This window comes from Pempheris klunzingeri, chromosome 9 (assembly GCF_042242105.1).
Source record: "Pempheris klunzingeri isolate RE-2024b chromosome 9, fPemKlu1.hap1, whole genome shotgun sequence".
In the NCBI taxonomy this organism is placed as follows: Eukaryota; Metazoa; Chordata; class Actinopteri; order Acropomatiformes; family Pempheridae; genus Pempheris; species Pempheris klunzingeri.
The window spans coordinates 14,856,758-14,883,656 of record NC_092020.1 but is presented as its reverse complement, the minus strand read 5'-3'; the positions used below and the strand labels follow the sequence as shown (position 1 = coordinate 14,883,656).

At 40.9% G+C, this 26,899-nt stretch overlaps 1 protein-coding gene across 1 annotated transcript in view; it reads left to right on the top strand.

Moving 5' to 3' along the window:
* Window positions 1–6,974: 6,974 nt before the first annotated feature.
* Window positions 6,975–26,899, top strand: part of pcdh11 (protocadherin 11) — a 116,301-nt gene continuing 96,376 nt past the window's right edge. Inside the window, exons 1-2 of the mRNA XM_070836408.1 lie at window positions 6,975–7,514; window positions 13,364–15,871. Coding sequence (XP_070692509.1) covers window positions 6,975–7,514; window positions 13,364–15,871 — 3,048 coding nt within the window. The remainder of the gene's footprint in view (window positions 7,515–13,363; window positions 15,872–26,899) is intronic.

Genomic DNA, 26,899 nt, shown 5'->3' with positions numbered 1-26,899 from the left:
TGGCACAATGTTATACATGGAAACTATGGAAACTGAACAAACCCATTATCAGGCTAATTTCTCCTCTCATCCCAGCTAAGAGCTCTGCCATGGCCTGCTGACACTCTCGGGAATGTCTGGAAAGAGCATGAACGCCATCATTATTCAGAGGTGTCGGTGATACAGTAGACCTGATTGGGAATGAAAAGCAGAAAGCTCGGTATAAAAGTGAACAGTGCCCCCCTCTTGCTTGCAGGCGGATTTGTGGAGCAGTGTGGCTTCTGCAAACAGCAGAGGCATCTGTGGTCCACGCACAGCCCGCCATCCACCTACATCTCAGCGCAAGCATCTCTCCAACGCAGTGCGGCTTTAAGAGGTTCCGGGGCTCTTAAATCTGCGGTTGGCTCCTCCTTCCGCCATGATGTCAGTCGGAGGGAGAGCGAGAGGGAGAGAGGTGGGCAGTATTGAGGAACTGAGTTCATACAATACTACTGAGACATCTACAGCTTAGCAGACAGATACGGTGAACCGCCTATCCCGGCTCCTGTAAGTGATGCTGCACTGAGGCACACTTTGATCCAACTCCATTGGGGGGCGATGCGCTCTCTGCATCCCTCCTTTTAAGAGTTTTTTTTTTCGGGGGGGGCGCGCACAATCTTGAATCAGTCAAAACAAGTGGTTATAAAAATAAATTAGATGCAAGCTTTTAGTTTTTCACCAGAAGTCATTTTTTTTGCGCTCTTGGATTGAAGTTTTACGCGCGGGTCAAGAAGCCTTTAACGCACAAGTGTAAGTTTGGTGCCAGCCGGTTAAATTAAGTAGTGATTTCAAGGCAAACGCAGGGTAGGGATACAAAGTTAATGTAAAACAAGCTTGGATCAATGCGTATCTCAGCCCGTGGGATTGCGAGCAAAAGACACCCGAAGAGGATTTACAGCGTCCTTTCCAAACAAACTTGATCGCTGTGCATGTTTTTTTTTTTTCTCTCCTGCACATGAGGACCACTGTCTTTTTAGCGCATGGATAAGTTTTTGTAGTGGATAACATTTTTTTTTTCTGCTTGCATTGCATTTTCCTGCCGCTTTTGATGAGGATCCTGTCTCTCCTTTCCCCCTACTTCAGTTTAAGTCGTGGCACTTCTTGTTTTGTAAATCAGTGATGTCTCTACGCGACGGTACTCACGGTTGATTTTTTTCACCCCATCCGAGCGGAAAAAGGTAAGCTTTGCTCCTAATCGCGACTTTACTGTTGATATCAAAATGTGTTTCACTTCGGTGGTGTCGGGGCATATGTATGCACACGGCTGCTGGCTCCTGAGCGGATTCAGAAACGCTGGAGAGCGTCCAGCAGCCTAATTTATGTGGTCCGTATAAAATCAAATTGATGTTCCAATAGCGGCGAGGACCTGTGCTGTATTTACACTCATTGAGAGCAACATAAGCTTGGCGAAAATTTAGTGATAGTCTACAAGGCACTTAGATAAATCAGCGTGTTGTGATAGTGGGTCATTTTAATGTTCTGTGGGTTTTCCTAGAGCTGCTCCAAAGATTTAACAGGCGTCCCCGTGCACCTGATGTAAATAGAAATTATCCATGGCCACGGTGCATCCTGGAGAATCCAAGCTGAGTTGTCGCATTATGAATGTGTGCCGCGCGGTTGGTCACGACTTCGGGCGTTATTTAGTCTTGCTCGACACTGATCGCTAGATAGATAGGCCTACTTTCCAAGACCATCCAACTGCGGGGACTTGTCTGTGCGGGTTTCTCAGCAGCTTGGCCGCTAAAATCGCTGCGTGGGTGCGCGGCAACAGCGCGCTCCTGGGCGAGCGGTTCAACTGTCACAGACCATAACCTCAGGGGCGACCGGTCTGTTCGCTCTCAAACTCTAGGAATAATAACTGCAATAACAAATATCCAAGTGTTCTCTACAAGGAATAGTTCAAATAGTCACGATGTTAATCCCCGCTGGCTTCAATATTAACCGCCACAGTTGGTTGGGTTTGGGTTCCTAACATGTTATACCTGCTCAATATGCAATAGATTATTATTGGGCCTGTTTTTAAAGAGTCCCACAAGGCCTACTGAACTCAATATTTGCTTGGGAATTAAATCAAATGGTAATGTGAGCCTTCCCAAGGTGAGCAGCCTATTTTGGCTGTAGACTGAGGCGTTTATGTTAAAAGAAGAGTCAGAGAGTAAATGGAAGCAGGCTAAGTATTTGTTTATTTTGAAAAAAACACAACAAAACCCATTTGCTCATGCAGTCCGCATTTCAATTTCACCAGTAGGTAGTCTACAGAGCCACTGATCATAGTGTGCAATATCCTAATATAGCCCAATGTACAAGCATTTCTCCTATTATTTTTTCTGCCCCCGGTTAATTAAACTAAACAATGACGGATCATTTACTTATAAGGGAGCTATATGTGAACTGTGTCTGAGGAGTTCACAGTAACTAACGTTTAGTCTCAGAGATGCTTCACAGGTGCAAAAGATATCTTTTTGTTTTGCTTTTAGTTTCCATCTTACAAAGTATGTACGGTTGTTTCACAAGGACACATTCAGGCTCCTTTAAAATTTCTGCTTCCACTGTCACATGTAGTTTACATAAGTACTCAGTTAAGAGTTTGTCTGACAATTAAAGATGTCTTTAGTCATAGATCTTCCCTGATTGGCTTTCTGATTTCACCGCATTGTAATAGTTGACTTGTCCTCTTCGCCTACAATAAAGGATAACACATTGGTAATGACTACCTACACAAGCTATACTGTCAGAATCCATGAGATTTCGACCTGAAAATGGCCTCATTGAAATACATGAAAATGTTCTTTAATATGTTTTGACAGTGTTGTTCCAGTTTTATTGAAAAAGAAAATAACATTTTAATAGTTATGCAGAATGGACATGGTTTCAGACTACAGTTTTAATTTTTCTGACTTGATTTATCCCCAACAAATTAATTACCCTGTCCATAATTTAGGATTTTGTCACGGTCAACATTCAAGATGACGTAAAGCTACACCAAACTGATCACACTTATATTAAGCGTTAGGATTACATTTGCATGTATGGACTGCCCTCTTGAGGTCCTCGATTACAACGTTATAAATTTGTTCGTCATTTTGCTAATGCAGGAGGAGAAGAAATATTACCTAGTGACCATTTAATTACCAGGGCACTATAACTCTTCAATTTCCAAGTGTATCTAAGAATTAAGAAAATGGTTTAGTTATGAATAGCCACTGGGTTATGCAGCCAAACAGCATCGCTCCCCTTAATGCAAATATTTTGCTACAAATTATGTGTCAGAATTTTGATGTCGTCTACATATTTTTTCAATGATAAAAGATGGCGTGATGTTCAAATCCCAAGGATATTTGAACTTGAATCTACATCTTTTGTCAGAGTTAGATCCATTACTAACATTGTAAATGTGGCCATGGATGTCATGCATCCTTTTCTCGCACTTTGCAGTATGACTTAGGTGATATAGTCATTGTTGAAGTTTCCCCAGAGAAAACAACTTTTATTCCTCCACCATGTAAAGAGAATTGTTCTGGCTGTGTGGACTGAAAAAGAACTGACTGATCTTGACAGAAACCTGGTCTGTCAGGCTGTCAGCGTTCCTTAAAGCTGTTAAAAGAGAAAAAGCCCAAGACAATCAAAAGTATTTCTTCAACCACTGCCCTCTTTTGAAAACCTTTTTGGATCCAAAGGCAATATTGATAGATACAACAGGGGTGAAAACCTGCCTTTGACAGTTAAAGGACTCCAAATGTCTTGGGTCATAGTCTCAGACTAACTACACTAAAAGTTGCCACTTGATGGTATCTTTAGGGGGTGAAGGTAGGGGGTGGCAGAAGCTGTATGTCTCACCTCTCACTGCTACCTTCAGCAGATGCAAACACCAGGAAGGCCTGTCCATCACACTGTTGTGTAAAGTGATCTAGGACCGGCCTGCTCCTCTACACTCTGTCTCCCGAGAGGCAGGCTTGAGTTTGCCTACTGGATTCAACCTGCTGTCTGGGGCTCAAAATAGCATTTCAGGAGACTAGTGAAATGTAAGCAAAGGAGACACTCTGACTGACACCTAGGATTTCTTTCTCCCTCCCTCTTACTTTTTTTCCCTCCAGCACAATTCCTTCTCTCACCTAGCTTATCCCTCATGGACAGGTTTATAAAGAATTGTGACAAGTGAAAAGCCATGCAAAAGTTGGAAAATCACTGTTATGAGAAAATAACCCACATTGGGTTAATAGAATAAGAGGAGGAAACTAGTTCGGATGGAATATTTCGAAGAGCAACATGAGCCTTGTACCGATAAAATATCTAACTTTAAACTTCATGTTTGAAAAGAAACAGCCCGATTTTCCATCTATTTTTGTATGCACATAGTGTATATATGTATATCTCCAACACTTGTAAAATTTTGTTTCTTAATATCACATTATCACTGCTACGGTGTATTTTTTGTTAGTACATTTGTACTCCTGCATGTACTCAAAGTCAAAAACATACTACACCCCTTCATCCTGTGGAACGTTATTGTCACTTACAAGGGAGAGGAAATCTAGATCATGCTTTGATCTCTTCTGTTTTTTCACTTCGGTGAATCACTTCCCATTTAAGGATGTAATTTAAACTTCATTATGCGTTGTGCGAGCTCAGCCTTGGACTGTCTGGCGATCATCACAGTAAAGCAATTGCTGCTCACTCAGAAAGATGCACACTTCAAAGTGTGTCACAGTCACTAATGGGATATATCTCATCAATATTTTGACATGACTGTACAACACTGCCTTTGCTGTATGTGTAGAATGAATAACCCTCAAACTGATCAATGTCAGTCGTGTTTCTTCTGTCCAACAGTTCTTTAATGAGTCTCATGTGACTGCACTATGAAATGTGTGAAAAGAAATCTGTCTTTCTAGGCTGCATGAATGCCTTGCAATTGTTGCTGATTCAAAACCAGCTTAATTAAATTCTTATTTTTAATCAATTCCCCTTTGTCGGTAGGCCGAGAGCTTCAATGGCTGTGAACGCTATTGCCTTGCCAATTTAGAGAACCCCTGTAGTGCAGTTTAGGTAGTCATACCTTTTCTACTGAATATTGTTTGACTAATGTAAATGGATAGATGGAAATTTCATAAAGTGGGTTTTAATATGGTTCCCAAAGAGCTATTTGTGGTCCCCTGTTACTGCAGGTATGTGTGCATTTTCAGCACCAGCTGTACATCGTTTCTGTGATGGCTGTCATACACCTTTACCATACTTTAAAGGGAGTGGACGTTTGATTTCAAGGGAGCAGCCTTATAAATACAGACCAGCATCTCAAGGAAAATCATATGAGGTTGATAAACATTCAGTGGGCTGGTGGACCTAAATACACTGGGGATATAAGCAATGAAATTATATTAGTCGTTAAATATATTGCATGGAATACACATGAGGGGCCAGCATTATTATGAGAAGTAAACATGGCTGTGCATTGGTGGCTTTACTCCGATACGTCATTTTGCAGTAAAAATCTCAAGACCAATAATTTAATTCTGTTCCACTGGAAAAAAAATGGCTGAACATGAATACACTTTGATAATTACAGTGCAATACCACCACTGTAATGTCAAAAGCCCATTAAAGCCTGTGTGGCCAAGCCTTTATAGAAACCAGTGTGCCTGTGGTGGAAATGGTTTGAATTTCTTTTATTAAAAGATATGCAAGAATGGATTAGATGAATGAACACGTCAAAATGTCAGCTAGCAAACCACATGAAATAATCACCTAATAACCGACTAAATAACCTACTAATGAGCTGGTGGAAAGCAGTCAATATTTTATGCTAGCATACAGTACTCTGGCAGAGAAGGCACTGCAGAATATGACTCGATCATCTTCCAGTGACCTACTTGGGTTTTGGCAATTGGGGTTCTTGCCCTTTGGCAAGCTTTTGCACATATAAAACAGTTAAGGATTTTGTAGAACACCCGCATCAAAAAAAGTGGCAGCCAACAGAAGAAAGCGTATTAATGAATAATGTTCATGTTAGTAAACCCATCTGCACTGTATTTTCTGTTATGGGGTTTATCATAGGCATCATTCAGTACAAACAGTAAACTGGATGCTGTTTAAATTTGATGTTGGAGAAAACACATGCGTGAGGATGTAATGAACTTATGATTAAATTTCACTAATTTGACTGATGGCGGCTCCCACAATAAATAATTTCACATTGTTGTCTCTTTTCACGGCAGCACTCTAAACAGTGCTCTTATCTTACTGTGTATGTTTACACACATGGGCGTTCATGAAATATTTGCGAGCTCCATTGTTTACATCCAGAGTAAATGAGGTTGCCCATTAATAGCTGCTGTCAAGCGACACTTCCGCCAGTATATGTTCATGCATCGAGGCCCCAGCGCTTAGGGCTCAGTTCTGCTGCCTCCAAATCAGCTGAAGTCTGCATCTGAGGTGCAGTTTGTGAAGACACCACTGCACCGTATTGACTTCCATTGACTCAGATATGAAGTTTTTCTCTGTAACCCATTTTTTCATGCACAGTAGTTTCTGAAGAAGCTTTCAAAGCAAACAATTTGATCGCAATAGTGAACTGAAGTTCTTTCATACTTCTCAATAAAAAATATGAAATGGTTCATTACAGCGATGAAATGGATTGATGGAATATGTGAACTACTAACCTTTACGTGTCCGCCTGCTCAATGGATGTCATCAAAGGTTAATTGTGTAAAACTGCCTCTAATTTGCTCTCAAAGACATGGGAAGGATGTGGGTTTTTAACTAGTTAGGATGAATAGGTCAAGTTGAAAACTTTCTGTGAAGGAATTTAGTTCTAATTACAGTAAAACTTGAATGCCATGTAGAATGTGAACTGACATTGTGTTTACCGTCTTTCCCTCTTCTCTTTTTCTTCTCTCTGTCTTGCATCTCTTGTGGCAGAATTGCTGCTGTAGAAGTGAAGCTCCCATCCACTCTTGAGTATGGACTTAGCAAGTCAGGCTCATGTGCTGGTGGTCTTGCTCACCTGTGTGGTCCTGCTATGCTGGGCCCAGGAGAGGGACTACACGGTGAAGGAGGAGCAGCCAGAGAACGTCCGCATCGGGAACCTGCGCAAGGACCTGGACCTCAACCTAGATCCCAACATCAGGCTTTCCTCTCCGCTGCAGTTCAAGCCTGTGTACAAGACAGGTGATGTGCCTTTGGTGAGGGTTGAGGCCAACACTGGGGAGATCTTTACCACCAACCACCGAATTGACCGGGAGAAGCTGTGCTCTGGGGTCTTCGCCGAGAAACGCTGCTACTACGAGATTGAGGTGGCCGTGCTGCCCGATGAGATCTTCCGGTTGGTCAAGATCCGCTTCCTGATTGAGGATGTAAATGACAACGCACCCCTTTTCCAGTCCACTGTAATAAACATCTCCATCCCGGAGAACACAGCCATCAACACCCGATACCCGGTGCCCTCAGCATTTGACCCCGATGTAGGAATCAATGGGATCCAACATTATGAACTGGTCAAGGTGAGGCTCACTCCTGCTTCATCTCTCACATGCAATGAAAGTCCATAGGTATTTGTTATGTTTCACAGTTGCTTCACTCATCTTAATTGTGATACAAGAATTATTAGCTGGTGTACTTTCCAAACCCATGGTGCCGTCATTATAAAAACTACAGTTAATACACATAAAAACAATAATTGTTTGGAAAATATTTCACCATTGAAAGTTTGTATGATTCAAACCAGAGGACTAGTGCTCGAGGTCAGTGTGTAACTTTCAGATTAGTGAAACTGATGTTTTAAAAATTAAGTTTATGTGACAACACCTATGAAAGAAACCCAACAATTTTCTAAATCACTGTGGGTGAATGAACATTTAAAGTCTCTAAGTACATTCCAGTCATTACTTGACATGACTACTGATATTCATATTTGTATTCATATTTGCTTAATTGCCAGCTGTAATTAAATAAATGATCATGTAAAACATCTAAGTATCTAAAGCTGAATTCCTAAGTTCAGATTCTTAACTCTTCACTCGACTAATACTGAAGCTGATAGAGGCTATTACTGTATGTCTGTAATCTCATGTCTAAACTAAAAGCCATCCTCTACAAATTAATTTAGTTCAACAGTGCATGAGTGAAAGCTATTGAACATGAAACATAAGGACCTGCTATGCCTGCAATGCTATATCAGGTCTGATTTGTTAACTACTTTTAATCAGTGAGTCCTTATGGTATTTTCTTTTATAGATTTTTTTTTTTTAGTCCATATGGTTTTCATGTAATATGATTCAGATTCTGCATTATAGCTTCTCCAGTAAACCTGCTACACTGCGATAGAGCTGTAGTGCTCTAGTATATACCCATATAAGAAATTAATTTTGGCTCGTTGAAAATATGACCTACTTTTTCATAAAGTGGAATATGTCATGAAGCCTAAAATGTTTTATACCAGCCATTAATATGTCCATACGCTTTATTTCATCATGAGGGAAGGCTGTAAGGACGGGGAAGTTTTCACCACGCACAGTAATATCAGAACAGGCAGTAGAAAATGCACACGCAGCAAATACTGCATGTCCAATTTTCAACAACAGGTTACATGTGCTGAACATAGTAGATTTAAGCAAGAGAGGGAGAATGTACTGTATTATGTTAATCGGTGTCTCACGCAGAACTAGGAAAAGCTTTCGCCATCATCTAATTGATTCCTTATTAAACTGCAATGCAATATTCTCTGTTGCCTGATGAAGTTGGCCCTACATCCACAAATGTAGGATGATATCATGCATTCTTCATTTATAGTCTAGACAACACTCTTTGCTTTCTGGATAGATGATTATTGGAGATGACATGAGCTCTTACAAATGAGGTGTAATTAAAGAGGGAGATGTAAGCACTCTGGAGGAAACCCTAAACATAATAAATAAAGGTTACTGCATTTGAGAGCATGGTGCGAGGCAGAAATGACAAGTCCATCTTGGAGTCTCACATGAAGTTAACACTGGGTTGGAATGAACAGAATCATTGCTGTTCCCTGTCTGCCTTGAATACCAATTTGCATTTTTAAAGAGCCCCACTGCCAAGGCCTCTCCAGCGCAATGTCCTGAATTGTTTATGCCTGGAAAATCACCAACCAAATGTTCTACTCATTATGATGATCATCTGCAATCATTTTTTGCCCTTTTCACAATATAAAGCTTTCTAAAACCCTTGCCTAGACTGTGGTTGTATTATCTCTTCCAGGAAATTCTTCTTAAAGCATCCTCAGCTCTGCGTTCCCAATTCAGTTCTTCTCATTATATTCTCATTGTGCTCAAGATTAATTTCCTTGTGTTCCAGGTTCCGTATGACTAAAGCACAGGGAGAAGCATTAAAAGGAACCAGAAACATTTTAACCTTTGATATCTTTTATTTCAGAAGTGCAGTAGAAAGCCAAGGGTTTAGTGGGGAAGGAATGTGCAAGCATTTCCGAGAATAGCTCTTGGCCGCTAAGCCACCCTTGGACTATCTTTGTATGGTCCTGTGAGATTTGTCTCAGAAGCTCCCTCAGAATGATAGTTTGCCCAGTGTTCTTGTGTTGTGCAGGGCATGGTGTTGAAATTGCTACTATTGTGCAGCACAGTGAGCCATACTCAGTGGTCCGCCACACATGTACGCCTAAGTTGTCGACAGACAGAACAAATGACAGAAACATGGTAGCCGCTTTTTGTACAACTTTGTCCTTTTCCAGAGCTAAGAGGGACAACGGGTAATTTCATCCTACATAGTGCTCCAGCACTACACTTAATGGTAGGTAATCACACTTTGAGTGAAACTCTGCCATCAGTGTAGTGCAGTGGTGTGTTACGTCACCTGAACTGCAGAGAAAGCGTCCTAAGAAATGGTCAAGGTCAGAGAAAGCAATCACATGCATGGATGGAGGAGGATCTCCCATGAAAGCAGATTCAATCACTTTACATATTCACAAGATAACTCAGAGCCCAACACAGGAACGTACTCAAGACCAAAGTAGATTTTGCTGTTGGCTTTGCCTGAGATTTTGGCTGTTCACAAACACTGGCCCCTTTCCTCACCACAGTGATCTATGATTTTGCAGCATCACACACTACATTAATCCAAGTTGCATCATTGTCAGCATCTTCAGACACATTGAACGTGGGCGTCTTGTCCAAGTCATTTCATGTAGATCAATGTTCCGCCGCTGGCTAGGCTATGCCTTACTGACAAACTGGATGATGAAGTGGGTGTCTGTATTTTGGTTGGGCAATCTGAAGGGCTCTCAGACTTAACCTTTTGCCACCTGCCTAGGTTTTTCCTGAGGTATTTTGCCATCCACTTGGTTGCAACACATCTTTCTGAAATATACCTAAGATTTTTAAATGGATGAAGTGGTCTTTTTGCTGGTACTCCAAGTATGAGCCTGAATAATTTTATTCCTAAACTGATTCTAACTTTGCATCTGAAGATGCAAAATTTATTCAAGCTCCATTCCCAAGTAGCAAGAAAAAATTGATTAATGCATTGCATGCTGCCTATAGGCAATGAATAGGACTTTTGGGCAGAGAGCTCACCGTTGAGCATTTCCAGTTTTCATTAGCATCCTATTTTGACACATTATCCTCTTCTAAGGGTTGACAAAAAGAGACAAACAATTCCCAGCTTCTTTTGTCTTAATTATATGCATGAGATCATGGCCAGGGGAAAATGTGGATGAGGGATAGAGAGAAAGAGTGAGGGAGGAATAAGAGAGAGAGACAGCAAGAGGGAGTTTCTATCAGCATTATAAAGAGGTGCTATAGCTTGTGATGAATGGCCCTCCCCAGTTAGTTCCATCCATGGGCATCACCGTGACTAGAGTCCTCCTGATATATTCACAGCTCAATCTCACACTCCTCTTAGTTTTAATAAGGTCATCAACTTGACTGAAAGATGCATCCTCTGAAGATGAGGGAAGGATGTCACTAAACCCAGTTTTGCAGACAGTGCCTCAGATTATCAGACACCTCTGCTTCTGTCAGTGTCCCTCAATCATTTTCATTCAAATTAGCCAACTCTCATTAGATTGTGTACCGCACATGTATACAGTGCCCTGATCCTTCTCTAATCATCACAGAGACCTGTGGTCCTGCAATGTGGAATGAATGGCAAGTCATCAAAGTTCAAGAAGAGGTATACCTGTATAGTATATGTTTGGTGAGAGAGCGAGGCACAATATGCACACTTTAGCCGTTTAGACAGCTTTGTCCTTCTCACTCAGCCTTAGGGTTTCCAGTGAGTGATTCATGCTAGTATTTGGCCTTTTCTTAGCCTGCCCTAGATCTTATCACAATTCACCAGACTAATTCTGCATTCAGGAGGATGCACAGCCTGAGAGATAGCTCTCTTCAACTTATTGAAATGCGCTGAGTGCTGCCTTGTCAGTTGTAAAATTGTGCGAAACCAAGACAAAAGCATAGAGGAAATGCTGGCTCATAAATCATTGTGCAGCATTCCCTTTGACACATCCTAACTCAACATCCTACTATTAACATCAGGCTTTACCAAATATCAGTGTGCAGACACTCAGCTACTGTGCCGAATCTGTGAACTATTCAAACAACTGAGGATTGAGGAACTTTGTGCGGATAGAGTAGTGCTTAACAATAGAGCCCCCAGAATGTTGTCTTGGACCTCTCAGTCATGGCAGAAATAGATCTGCAATGTGCAGAAAGATTCAGCACAGTTCATCCATAAGTCAGTATCACTGCATTTCCTCACATACTTTTATATGCCGTGTCTGCTTCTCCCTATATGACTTTTGCTTGCCAGAAGGATCATAAAATAAGGTCTGAGAGATCATTGCTGCAGCACTGGCTGGTTTAAGTAGTTCTGTCAATCACTGACATGTTGACAACATTCCCTCGGCAAGCAGTTTTTCAGAGTACACAATAATTTACATGCTGCAGCTGCACGTTTCCTTGTGTCGGTTACAACACTTTGTTGGCACAAGGGCGGTTCTAGACTTTCAAACCTACTGAGGACTCTTGCTCACAATTTGGTTGAAATGTTCCTTCCTTGAACGAGGAGAATGTATATAACTTAATCTCATTTGATAGCTGTGCCTAGACAGAGTAATCTCTTCCAACATTATGTGCAGCATGAAGCTTATCTCTTTAAAGAGGATGCTTTTTCTTGTTTTACCATGAAACTGCTTTTGACTGAAAGAGCTTCAAAGGGCTTCTTTGTTTCATAATGTGCATGCAGCTCATTCATGGGCTTGATCTTCTCCTTATTTCCTCCCCTACTCTCTCTTTCTCTCCTTTTCTGTCACTTGTGTCTCCCTCCCTCTCTCGTCCTCCCTTTCCATCCTCTCTCTTCTAATTAGAAAACATGTATAGATCCATATCATACCCATCTGAAATTGTAAATATTAGCGCTATTTTTTTGGGTGAAAGGCAATTACTCTTAACAGCTAGTGCCAGTTCCTCCGGTTTCTCATGGGGATTACTTATGCATTTGTTTTCATTTTCCTCCGGCTTTACTTTTGCCTAGATTTAGCCCTTCTTGAGCAAAAAGCCTCTCTAATATGCAGGATTTTTTCACTCCCTTCTCTTAATCTATGGTGATCTGGTCTTGCAGTGTATTTAAAATGGGAGCTTATTGGTGTTTCTCCATTTCCAGCTGTCTGTCTCCCATTATGTTGAAATGTTGCAAAGCTGCCTGGCTCTATTCTAACTTGACACAAGATAGGGAGGTAGAGAGAAATCTCATTTTGGTGAAGGCTGAAGAAGTCTGATGAGGAGGGTAAAGAGGTAAATGAATCCCTTCAAGCAGTAGTTGCTAGAAGGGGTGGAGGGACTTGATTTAGTACAATAATTGGTCACATTTTTAAAAGGATTAAAAAACATACATTTCCTATGTTTTTGGTGCAAGAATTGTAAGAAATGACTAAAACTTTGAAACAAAGCAATGATAAGCATTTTTGAAAATGCTGTTTATTTACCCAACCACCCAACTGAGATGAGCAGAGCAGAGCCAAGAACCAGCTGCTTTGTGTAAGAATGTGCTGGGCTGTTTAATTTGCTCTTGACATTCATCACTGTCTAAAAGCCAGAACCTAAGAAGGGTTACAAATGAACCTGAGCAACCTAAGGAAATACCTCAACAAGTTGTTTGGCTTTCTAAGACAACTGAAAAATCTATAATCTAAGAGCAAAAACAAGCACCGGAATGATTCAAAATTACTCAAGATTACCCAAGTGAAAATGTGATATTCTTACTGTGTACTGCACCGTGTGTGTGTGTGTGTGTGTGTATATATATATATAAATAAATATTAGGAGTATAAATAAACATAACTCAAAATTTTGTCTTATCTTTGCAGAGTGTCAGCGAGTTTGGCTTAGACATCATTGAAACTCCTGAAGGTGACAAGTGGCCACAGCTTATTGTCCAGCAGAACCTGGATCGTGAGCAGAAGGACACCTTTGTCATGAAGATAAAGGTGGAGGATGGTGGCAACCCTCCCAAGTCCAGCACTGCCATTCTCCAAGTCACCATCTCTGACGTCAATGACAATCGTCCCATCTTCAAGGACAGCGAGCTCGAGGTCACAGTACCAGAGAACGCCCCCATGGGGACATCAGTTGCTCAGCTTCATGCCACGGACGCAGACCTGGGTTCCAACGCACAGATTCACTTCGCCTTCAGCAACCAGATCTCTGCCTCAACCAGACGTCATTTTGCCATTGACAGCTCGACAGGACTAATCACTGTGAAGCAGCCATTGGACAGGGAGGTGACTCCTGTTCATAAACTCATCGTCCTTGCCAGTGATGGCAGCTCCACTCCCTCCAGAGCCACAGTGATTGTTAATGTAACAGACGTTAATGACAATGTTCCCACCATAGACACTCGGTACATTATCAACCTGGTTAATGGGACTGTTCTGCTGTCTGAGAATGCACCTCTCAACACCAAAATAGCCCTAATTACTGTTACTGACAAGGATGCAGATCTTTATGGCAAAGTAGCTTGCTACACTGACCATGATGTACCTTTTCGGTTGAAGCCCGTCTTTAATGATCAGTTCTTACTGGAGACAGCTGCCCCCCTAGATTATGAGACGACTCGAGAATATGCAATTAAGATAGTAGCCTCGGATAGGGGGACGCCTCCTTTGAACACTTCAGCTATGGTTTTAATTAAAATCAAGGATGAGAACGACAATGCACCCATCTTCCCCCAGCCGGAAATCCAACTTTCCATACCGGAGAACAATGACCCCTCTACACAGTTAATAAAAATCAGCGCCACTGACGCAGACAGCGGACATAATGCTGAGATTATTTATACTCTTGGCCCTGATGCACCTGATGGGTTTAACATAGACAGACGGTCAGGAATCCTCTCTGTTGGCAAACGACTGGACAGAGAGAAGCAGGAGAGGTACTCATTCACTGTCATAGCGAGGGACAATGGCTCCACGTCCCTGCAGAGCAATGTCACTGTAAGGCTAATTGTCCAGGACCTTAATGACAACAGCCCAGCTTTCACACACCCTGAGTACAACTTCTATGTGCCTGAGAACCTGCCTCTCTATGGAACTGTGGGCTTAATCACAGTTACGGACGCAGACGCAGGAGATAATTCTGTTGTAACCCTGTCCATTTTGAACGGGAAAGATCATTTCATCATCGACCCCCAAACTGGTGTGATCAAACCCAATATCACCTTTGATAGGGAGCAGCAAAGCTCCTATACATTTATGGTCAAGGCAGTTGACGGAGGGCAACCTCCAAGCTCCTCCTACGCCAAGGTCACTATCAATGTAGTCGATGTGAATGACAATCGCCCTGTGTTCGTCATCCCATCCTCCAATTACTCTTATGACTTAGTGCGAACCACCACCAACCCTGGCGCTGTGGTCACAAGAGTGTTTGCCATTGACAATGATACAGGTATGAATGCAGAGCTGCAGTACAGTATTATCAGCAGCATCATCATCACATCTAGAGTCTCTCCTCGAGGTCTGTTTGCCATCGACAAAACAACGGGTAACATAACACTACAGGAGAAAATACTGGCAGCTGATCATGGGCTGCATAGGCTGGTAGTCAAGGTCAAAGATCTAGGCCAGCCTGAGTCATTACAAGCTATCGCACTTATTCACTTGTTCGTCAATGACACCGTGTCAAATGCTACCTTTATCCAAGAACAGCTGCGAAAAAGTATGGAGACACCCTTGGACCGTAACATAGGGGACAGTGAGGTAACACCTCAAGCCAACGGATATGTGATTGTTGTCATAGCTATCATAGCAGGGACCATGACTGTCATTTTGGTGATATTTGTGACTGCCTTGGTGCGATGCAGGCAGACACCCAGACACAAAGTGGTACAGAAGGGCAAGCAGAGTGGCGAGTGGGTGTCACCAAACCAAGAGAACCGTCAGATCAAGAAGAAGAAGAAGAGAAAGAAGCGATCCCCCAAGAGTCTCCTCCTGAACTTTGTGACCATAGATGAGTCCAAGCCTGACGACCCCAGCCATGAGCATGTTAATGGTACACTGGATCTCCCTGTGGAGTTAGAGGAGCAAACCATGGGAAAGTACAACTGGGCCACCACGCCCACCACCTTCAAACCAGACAGCCCAGATTTAGCCAAGCATTACAAGTCAGCGTCCCCTCAGCCTACATTTCAAATCAAACCGGAGACTCCAGTGGCCCCAAAGAAACACCATGTGATCCAGGAGCTCCCCTTGGACAACACGTTCGTGGTGGGCTGTGACTCACTCTCCAAGTGCTCATCGACTAGCTCCGACCCATACAGTGTCTCAGAGTGCAGCTGTCAGGGGGGATTCAAGACTGCGGGGCAAATCACCACCCGACAGGTAATTCATGACTTCCTTTTTAAACCCACCCACACTAGTCCCCACTCACACTCCCCTCGCTATCCCATGGTAGATGATGTGAAAGGGGGAGGGTGGCAGCATGGAATGAGGGGATTTTCCCACACAGACCATGACCATGTCTACATGAATGTCATTTGCACTTAAAAATGAGTGTGCTCCAGACCTGCAATGAAACGAAAGAATAAAACATAATTTGTCGCAATTAATAGAGTAAACCTTTCCCTTTACTGATTGTTATTAATTCATGTATTCACCCTTCTTCATAAGCAACCATAATTGCATAATCAGTTACAAAAATGCATAAGCAGGTTAATTTCTTATTCGATAGCTTAAGTAATGGCAGCAGTGCAATTATGGTGGTTAGCTATTTTAAACCTCAGTCTGAGTGGTTGGTGGCAATGTAGCCGGATTTAGGAGAGCCTGGGATAGGCGGCAATGATTGAACTCTACTGATGTATTTGAGGTCAAGGGCGAATGATGCTGTGTGCTAATATATTTAACTGACGTGTTTAAACAAGGCGAGCAAAAAAAATATATATATATATATACGGCAGCCTGAGTGACAATTCATCAGGTATTCATTTGAGCAAAAAGTGTGAAGGCAATAGCACAAAACAAAACACAAAAAAATGTGCACTTGACATGTTAAAACAGCTTGATAAATAATCCAACTTTTTGTGGCTTCTGTACTCAAAATATTAAGTGCTGTCTTAACTGTGCCAGTGAGGCTTTGTGGGAGAGAAGCTCATTTGAATGCCAAGGTACAGCAAAGGGCTTATGATTCCCTAAGAGATATGTGCCAAATGCGAAGTGCCCCAATAAATAAAAGCTGGCGAGGGAAATAAATGTAAATCAGAGGTAAGGAGAGGTGGCCTTGCTCAGTGCTGACAGCCAGAGCTGAGTGCTGTGGGGAAGACTGAGTACTGCTTGGGGCGGGGGAGGGGGTCACAGGGATCAAGGTGACGCAGAGCCTTGAGACCAATATACTTAAACACCAAGGGAGCAGTAGTCCATAAAAAAGCCTGCCAGGCAGACGTTGCATTTAGCCCATAAATGCTCTACTTTAATGACTCCAATTATTATTATAAATGGCATATGTAGATACACATTCTTTGCATTCTTTAAATTGGCTCACATAGGAGAGGGTGTAATGACATCACAACAAAGGTTTGCTGCTGTGATGTTTTGTAGTTTGTGTTAGAGAGGACACTGGAGAGCGCTATCATTGTAGCCCTAATATATAACAGAGTATGTTGATATTTGACCTGCTATGACTAGCACAATGGAACTAGGCTAACTGGTGGCTCACTAGACAGGGTAACACTTTATTCATATAGATGTGTGTGTATCCATAGTTTTCACGTAGCGTCAAACATCCAGTTGAATTTGCTGGATTTTTCAACCATTTCTTTTAATTTTGTTTCTTTTAAGATTTTTGTGGATTTGGTTGTTGCTTGGTTGCACTGGCTTTCGTGTTTGTTATTGTTTTGATCACAATTATCACAACTGCCATTCATCCAATTCTGGGTCAATTTCATGATATTGCATCAATAATTGATTTCATTTGATGAGGTGCTCGCTTTTGTTTTTGTCTAGCCTCATATTGCACACTGTTTTCAGATCTTTGGTTAATTTCTGCTTTTTTTTGTCCCTGTACACATCTGTTTGACATCTAGTAAGCATTAAAATTCCTCATGGCATAGTTTGGTAAATGACTGTTGATCCTGTGAAATATTGTGCTTAGGATAATTTACAAAGACACCCACACAGAGTTGATAGTCATTCCCTTCATCTACCTTTTATTTTAAACCCTGGTTAAAAGCTATGCTCTGCCATGGTACATTATATATAAGCCTGCTACATGCCCTTGGTAGCAAAGATTTAATTCATTATGTGTTTATACGACACACTGACGAGTTGTCAGGATGATTTTCCCGTCATACTGGTAGTGACTGCCCTGAAATATGCAGAAATATTCAGTCTGTGTTCTACAATTCTGAATTATTATCCTTCATGAATTTTATGCATCAAGGATTCAAATTGATTTCCACTTATGTTGCTGATCAGAGTGTAGTATTTTTGTCGGAATAATTTAAAATCAATGAATATATGATTATTAAACGTCCTCCAAAAGGCTCTGTTTGTATCAGATTATTTCTCAACTATATTCATTAATTTCCCTAAGAGAGGTCAGGTTTAATCTGTATAACATTCTTATATTTTGAGTCACAGACATCCAGAATTTAAATATTATCAAGAAACATCGACCATATCTTCAGGGATGTTAAGCTGATAATACATCAAAATTTTTCTGTCCCCTTAAGCAATTGACAAGTGAAGCCTCCCACTTTAGACATTAGATTTCCCACCAGTTTTAAGTGTGCTTATTTAAAGCCTGTGTCATGGAAAAAAATAGCATGAAGCTTTGCCTGATGAGAATCGTTGGCTGCAAAGGTTAATTAAATGCACTAAAGGGTTAATCACTCGTAATACAGTATGATTAAAATCACAGTAATTAGGTTTCGAATGAGCCTGATAAGAAAGAGGAAAAAATGCAGTTGTCCTTTAAGATTATCACTGATGCCAACGTACTATCGTTGAATGAGTCACATTCTCAGGATCCGAACTGATGTGACAATAGATGACCAGCTACTCATTGTTGAAGCCCTATTACAATTTCATCTCTGCTTGATTTCATCTTTGTGCGTCATTTAAGAATCTATTTTCTTACTTTAAGTCCAAGGAAGAACACTTAAAAACAGCACTCCTTCAAAAAAGTGTAGTTGTTTCTTTTATCCGAGGGGGCAAAAAAGAGAATATCTGAGCACTCTGGAATTTTAAGAGATTATTTCAAGTTTGGCTTATAAAACAAAAGCTGCATTGATCTGTCAATGCCAGCTATCCTGTGTCTCTTGAGCCTAAACCTAATACCAGAGGTCCAAAAGCAAAGATCACAGGCAGGTTATCATGTTTTCCTTTTTCTTCAGCAAAGTGACAGCAGGTGCTTTAGTGCCATTACAGTGATCTCTCATAGTCCCACACCCTCTGACATACCTAAAGCAGCTGAAAATAAAGCAAAGACAAAAAGCCCACCCATGGAATAACAATGGGGAGGACACACAGGAGGAGATGATTATGGTTTAAGGTCACCAGAATGTTTTAGGGACTTTACAGATGTAGCTGATAAAGAGCAAAGCTTGTAAAAATACTTAGGAGACTACAGATTTGTGCCACCATATGGCTTCATTATACAGTGAGAGCTGTATTTGCAAACCTCCGCCCTTCCCTCCCTTCTCTTCAGTTTTTACGCATCTCATCATTTTCTTTTAACCCCCACCCCATGATATTAGAGGTCAATCTGCCTCCAGTGATGACGAGCTCTTGTGAGGGTTTGTGCTTTAGCGGAGGCAGATCAAATGAGTACCAACCTGCTTGAGTGATCCCAGACACCACCATGAATATGCAGAGAATAAAAAGCCTAATACATTCTTTTGTTTGGCCCATAATTCTGGGGCCACGGAGCATGTAGGGTCACTGCTTAACGGAACTAACCTCTGATGTCTCATTATAGGAGAAACTGCTGGTCGTGTTTTTGCAGTATCACATACGCATATATTACAGTTTGATTAAATATCCCGTAGACCATAACAGTTGTTGTTAAGCCTTATTTATAATGCGATTTATGGTATTACCTTTAGAGAGAAAGATCACATAAATGCATTAGATAACTAGGGGCCACGGTGAACAAAATGTTTGCATATCATCATTTATTTGTGTGGGTGAAGGTATGGGCCTTTCACACCAGCCACCCATGGTCTGATGACAAAGCGCTTGTGCTGACTCATAGTGGGTGCATAGCCAGGGGTAGACGCCACGATTTTAAAAGGCTAACTTGGACTTGTTAATCAAATCTGACGCCAGTATTAAGTCCTAGCGACTGATTACGGCCTCATTGTTATTATTTTTTATCACCGCTTTTTTTTGTTTCTTTTTATTTCTGTTGAGTCATTGCATCTGTAATCATTGTGCCTTGCTAATGTGAGCACTATCAGATCAGATTCTTCCTGATTCAGATGTTGGCAGATGTGATGCTAACCCTCTCAAAATGTCATATTCTGTACATATCAGAGGACCTTCTGGCAAGGGTCCGAACAAAAGCGTGGGCCTAAATTGATCCAAATGCCTTTTTGAGGGGAAATGAAGAGTGCTGCACTAGTGTGGTGGGAGACAAAAAGACAAATTGGGAGTGATAATTGGATAAGATTGCATGCTCTGATAAGTACAGGAAAAATGCACAAGCTTGTGACACTTGTAGCATTCTTCAAGGAAACCTGACAAGATAATGACTTGATTGCCAGCCGTGCCTTGAAGAATGCTTTTTTTTTATCTTCTACACTCTATTCAGAGGGTTTTTTTTATTCAGTGTTCAGTGTAGCCTCGCACTGATAAGGCTACAGCTTAGGCTGCTCAGAGCTCGATGATATTGTAACTACAATCTCCCTATATCTGTCTGTCTCTCTATATTTCAGGAGACGGCACTGAAACCACCACACTATGGCACACTCTGTGGCACAGGTACAGCTCGCTCCCACAGGATTAAAATCAATCTCTAGCTCCCACTACCTAAAGAGAGAAAAAGAGAGAAAAGAGACAGAGAGAGGGCAGAGGGAGGAAAGAAGGAAGGCGAGAACTGAAGAGGTGAAACAAGTACTTTACTGTCTCTACAGCCTCAAACCGCACGTCTTCATACAATCGAGAGAAAAGATGAACTTGGAGGGGGGAAAAAAATCTCAGAAAAAGAGAGACGCTTCATGTTGCCTGCCTGAATCTTGACAAAGCTCCTCCTGCGAATCTGTTGGAAATTTGAAATGCTTTATTGAGTCCTATGCTATTACTTACTTGTGTCAGTGAGGATGATACTGTATGCCCTGAACCCTCCTCGAAAAATGTCCCACTCCAGCACCCACTCTGTAAAATAGGTGTCAAATACAGTCAGTAGATCTGTAAAGTATGTTTATATGTATGTATGTATATCTATCACAGAGTTGATGGTGTTTATATTTACTGATTCCATTTATTTGCCTTGTTTTCAAAACTGCCTGGTGGCCATTTTATTTTCTTACTTTCTGATTTTTGTATCATCTGACGTTGCTCTATCTGGGCTTGCTCATGGAACTAATGACTTATAATGTATTTATGCTGCAAGGTCTACAATCTGTAGGCTTACATTAGTATTGAGCCCACATCACAATGTACCTTTTCTCTCAACTTTAGCCTCTTCCTGTCCCACTTTTGATGCCACCGATAGCATTGCTAGTGAGGACCGTGGCTAATGTTACAGAAATATGCATGGCCCCACAATCCAACCACGTTTGTAGTGCTTTAGAACTGTGCTACTGATCGCCATGCTGTTATTACGCTGGGAGGAATGGTAGGACAAGTTTAATACTTTGAGCTAAGCCACAATCACAGGGGACTAACTGCTGGGGTTATAATCAAAAGCTGTTTATGTAGGGCAGATTTGAAGAACACTAAGCCTAACCTTTTGTATGTCGCTTTCAATTCGGAAGTGATTTAACCTGTGAGATCCACATTAAAATGACTCCAGATGGTAAAAAAAGAAAAATAATAATCCTCAGGCAGTATTTATTATGAGTTGGTGGGCTTAAGCAACAATGACTTGACTTGTGCACTTATTTACACTGACAAAAGAAATTTTCTGACAAGAAGAACATTGAACACCAAAATGAAAAGGTAATCCAGGCTTCAGTTTAAAAACAGCAATAAGTTCACATTTGACAGAAAATGGTGCACTTTTTACTACTTAGGCATTTTGTTCAGAGCATCGTTTTGCTTCTACTCTTTCTACACCTATAGAATCATTATGGTACAGTATGTCCTGACTAGAATAATTTCTACAATATACACCAGTAACTGGCTTGATGGATTAGCAGCCTTGTTGTTCAATAGTCCTGTTAATTGGTACGCTAAAGACTGCTTTGATAGGTAAGGCCTAAAAGGCACCTACAGTACATACATATAACCATAGAATTAGAGTCATTAAAATGGACATAGCCTGTGTATTCAATTGGAAATGTACAGATGGACTGGGCCAGAGGCTGTTTCTCCTCTTGTGAGATACTACGTATGGTTAAATGAAACTTCAGTACGGAACGGAAGCCTTTTTGATTTAGTTCTGGCCTTAATATGCCTTGGTTCTACAGACTATGTCTATTTTAAAGCTTTTAATTTTATGTGTGTTGCCTCTTTGTGAGGTAAGTTGTTATTATTGAAGGAGGTATATTCATGTAATTATGGTATCAAATGTATTCACTACTGCGTAGGAGCCACAGTATGAAATATACATAGCATCCTAGCACTGTGTAATGACTAGATTTGCCTGATCTTTGAGGTAAAGAAAAAAATACTCATACATGGGGAGAGCTTTTGTCCTTGTAAGGGAGACAGACAACCTCACTTTTATTCAATGTGAAGTACAATATGCACCTTACATGATCTTTGTAATTGACTTTGATTTGCCAGTGTGGAGAAAACTGTAAATGTTTTGTTTATGTATGTGTGCGCTTCTGAAATTTATTAAAGTCTTTTGCATTGTATTGCATATTTTGACGACTCTTCTTATTTATTGTTCCAAGCTTTCAATATTAGTCCGCATCACTCAGTCAGTTTAGTTTTCGGCACACTATACTGTATCTGCTTTTTGAGAACAGTAAGACTGAGAAATGAGCCAAAACCCGTTGTAGAATAATCCTTTGTTTTTATCATATACAGTTAACCAGTAGCATATAGTATAGTAGTGTCAAACAGGCTGTGGCCTGTAGAAATATGTCGGCAGTGTTGGTTTGGACACCATTAATTGGTTCATTTCAGCCAAAGAAAACTGCCCATGCCCCCTTTCTTGTACATTTTGCAACAATATAGTACTTAACTAGGCGGAAGAAATGAAGAAAAGGTTTGGATATACATCGCTCATTAAGAACAGATTACAGATAAAAAGTTATGGAAATTTGGTGGGAGTATAGCCTTTGAAGTGCACAGACAGAAAACAGCAGAACAGAGGCTTTTTCTGGAACAAGACGGTTTTTTTTGGTGTGTGTTTCTCCTCCATGAGAGCTGATAATGATGATTTGATAATGATAACCCTGCTATTATGATGTACAGTAGTTCACAAACACAGGGTTTTACACATCTGAGAGGAAGACTGATGCTAGAGGGTACAATAAGCACCGCTCTAACGTTGTGTTATGCAGTGTTTATGCGGATTTGATCCAAAAATACAGACTTGAAAGGCATAAAACAAAGCCAGAGTAGAGACAACAGAAAATGTTTAATTGCTTATCAAAGTTACTTCATATTTTAAAACTGAGAAAGAGCTAATCAGTTCCCTCGGGGAAAGTGTCCTTGGTGATTTGAGAAAATGGTGCATGCTCAAGTAGAATTTCTCATATAGAGAGTGCATAAATGTCAGCTTTCTATTAATAGATAAATGTAAACCTGCTAAATGCCTCGTTCTTACTTGAGAAAAAACACAGAGTTGGGTAGATCATAAGGTAGTTGTATCTCTTTGAGCTAGATAAATTATGATTTGATTTTTTTGTGTTATGCATAATTAGGTAATGAAATATTCTCAAATGGGCCATAAATAAATAAATAACTCAAACAAAGCCACAGCATTAATGAGTCTTAACGTTTGTGCATGAAGATAGAGTAGGCGATAAATGGATTTCTCTTCAGCTTTGGAGTGGAAAGTCCAGAGGTGAGAAAGAAAGGATGTGAGGAAAGAGATGTAGACACGGGGCTTACTTGTTTGGTTTATAACAGAAAATGTCTTTGGTATGTCTTTGGACCATTTTGTTGTTGCTCCTCTGTTCACACAGAAATGTTCGGTTGTTATGGGGGCTCAGCATGCACTTGTGATTCTGGTCAGCTCACATTAAGTGCATTCCTGGTGATTTTTATCATCTATAAAATGTCTTTTAAAGGTTGTCCCGTGGTTGTATTACAGTATGTCACTGAGGGAAGTGTTTCCAGAGATTCTTTGCTGACATATTGATTCATGATTTATGAGGAGGCAGTATTCAATTTCATCTAACAGGCCAGGAAGCTTGCTTTATGTAGTAAGTTTGATTACATTTAATGCAATGATATGTCTGCAGATGGAGCAACATTTTCAGACCCACACAAAGAAGCTTACACAGACGCACACGGCAATTTATTGTGCTGTGGTACTGAGGCTATCCATATGGTCTTTGTTAATTGTGTTTTTTTCTTTTTTGATTTCCTTATTTCACCATTCACAGTGCAGCCTATCAGATTTCTTCAGTACAAGCTGTTAATGTAGAGATTTCATGTAATATCATGTATATTCAGATGCACTGCCATTATCAAGCATCGAGCATACCATTATTGTGTATCATGAGTCATGTATAACTCACTGTCAGATGAATCAGAAACCACATATAAAGTTTGTGATTCTAAAACAGAAAGTTGAACATTGCTTGCCCACTGACTTTCCACAACCTTGAGACTGCAATCAGTGCAATCAGTACCTCATCCCTGTTATCAATTCTTTCCTTCTGATAAATGTAACATAAAACTAGAACATATTCGTTATTCATGTGGATAACGTTGCAATGGAGCTATCGAGATAGCAGAACCAATTTTTTCTTCCCAGTACATTGATTTTACAAGTCACTCACATTCTCTGCTGAGATCACAGTCATCCGCTGCAGACAGTATAGAATGACAATTCAAGATTACAGATTGTTTCAAAGAAAAAAAGATCATTGCAACTTTTTTCAAGAAATGTACATTTGGTAACTTGAGCACCACTCAGAGTATTTTATGGCATTTCTCTAAACTTAAATGAATCAGTGGTTGAAAGTGTATACAGCTTTGTTTTTCCTTCTTTAAAAGTTGTGAATTTGACTATGATGATTTGTGACAGCCACTCACGTCTTCATAAAACACATCTGTATGTTTTTTTAGTAGCGACATCATGTATTTAAAGGTGCTTTACACATGGAACTTGTATCTGGGGGGTATGTACTTCCCCTAAAGACATGCCTGCGATTCAAATGTTCAAATATAAAGACTGTAAATGTCTTCAATTTATCATTTATCGTCTATGGGGAGTTTGGGGTCAATTAGCCAAGTAGTAGGCATGTTCAGGGTATGATGCAAAGTTGTCCTGAAGCAATACTGACTGTCTAAGCAGGGGCTATTTATGCATGTGGTGTGCAGTGGTGCGGGAAACAAGAAGATGCTGTCTTTCTGTTGCACTCCACTCAAGGCAACACTCCACACAATTGCTGCCAAATCTCTGCCAAACTGAATAATTCAATCATCCCCCATAGCTGCGGTGGTCTAGCTACCTTTGTTTGTGCAACAATCAAATCAGTGTGGAAGCCCGCCGAGTGGTTCTTTCTGAGACACTGAGTAGCTCTACAGCCCGGAGATTGTTTTCATTGAAAACAATTCTGTTGATTAAACGAGGTGTGACTGTGGAGCGGGGATCTGAGGAACATCGATTGCTTGTAGAATTGTTTGTTCCTTGTTAAAAGTGTGATCTAAAACAGTAGTTGCTTATAGTGTGCAAGGAGCATATGGTTTGTTGGTGAGCCTGTTAGTGTGTCTGTCTTCCTTAAAATGTCCAAGCCAGAGAAAACCACCACGAACGTTTGTGTAAGATTAATATTGCCCTCACCATTGATAGCTGCTCAGAATGCCTGGACATGTAGTTGCTGATGCTTTGGTGTGGCTTTGTTAATGCTTGTTGATTGCTCTGCTGAATATATGTTACTCCAGTTGTTACAGTGGGGATAAGTGAGCTTTACAAGTATTCTTTAGGAGACATCCGCCCTCCCCATTTCCCCTCACCCTGCCCTTCTTTGAAGTAATCACGCGGTTTCAACCGTAGTTTCGCCCATGTAGATTTAACACTAATCCCCCCCGGAACACAAAAATAAGTACAGTAAAGAGAAAGCAAAATCTATTCATCATTTTAGCAACCAAGTCACTAGTGGTACATCTGCATTCTGTTGGCATGTGCAACTGAGCTGCAGCCACATAGAGGTTGTTTGCATTGAAATTTGTCCCTCATTTTATCCTCTTTGAAGCATACAGTGGAAAACCTGTCTGGCAATCTATCATGCTGTTGGGGTTAATAAATGCAGTTTTTAAACCAAGCCACGTCCCACTGTGGGTCATTGTTCAACACTATGTGATGCTGTCAATGTTGTAAAGCTGCTGTGTAAAGCAGAGCCTCGTTTCTGAAGTGTAACTGAGCTCTATGGATAAATGAGTTCAGTTTCCAACATTCAAAAATGAGTGCATTTGTACACAGTACTGCTATTCTAGATTTAGTCGGTGGCAACATGTTAACCATATATCACAAAAACAAGCATTTCAGAAGAGGATATTTTAGCTCAAGAGAGTTAACCAGTGTTAAGGACAGTGCCATGACAGGATGCAGCCATTGCATGTTTGCAAGCTGAAGGTAGCCAGACTGAAAGGCAACGACTTAAGACGTTGTCCAAGGAGGGCCATGTCTGTGTCCTCCTTAATCCTGGTAATCCTTGAACAGAATTGTTGATTTGCTTTTGTAAAAGAGATTGGGAGATGATAAGATGCTCGTCCGCCTCCTTAGAATAGCTGATAATCTGGTTTGAACAGAGGACTCAGGGGGTATTTAGCCTGCCTTAACATTTGCCCAAGCAGATGGCGCAAACAGGGGAAGGCGCAACCTTAGCCTACAACCCCCTCCCTCTCTGCGTGGTCCACTTTGGAGGAAAAAAAAGAACAGTGGGATGATAATCAATGTTGTTTATTTTGCTGCTTGACTCTTTAAGTACTTTCAGCCAGATTATAGGCTTTTGCGAGGGATAATCGGGAAACCGCAGACAATTGCCTTTTTCCATCCTGACAGTATCCCCCCACGAATGCGAAGGCGATTTAAAGTAGATGCCGACTCTTAATTCCTGATTA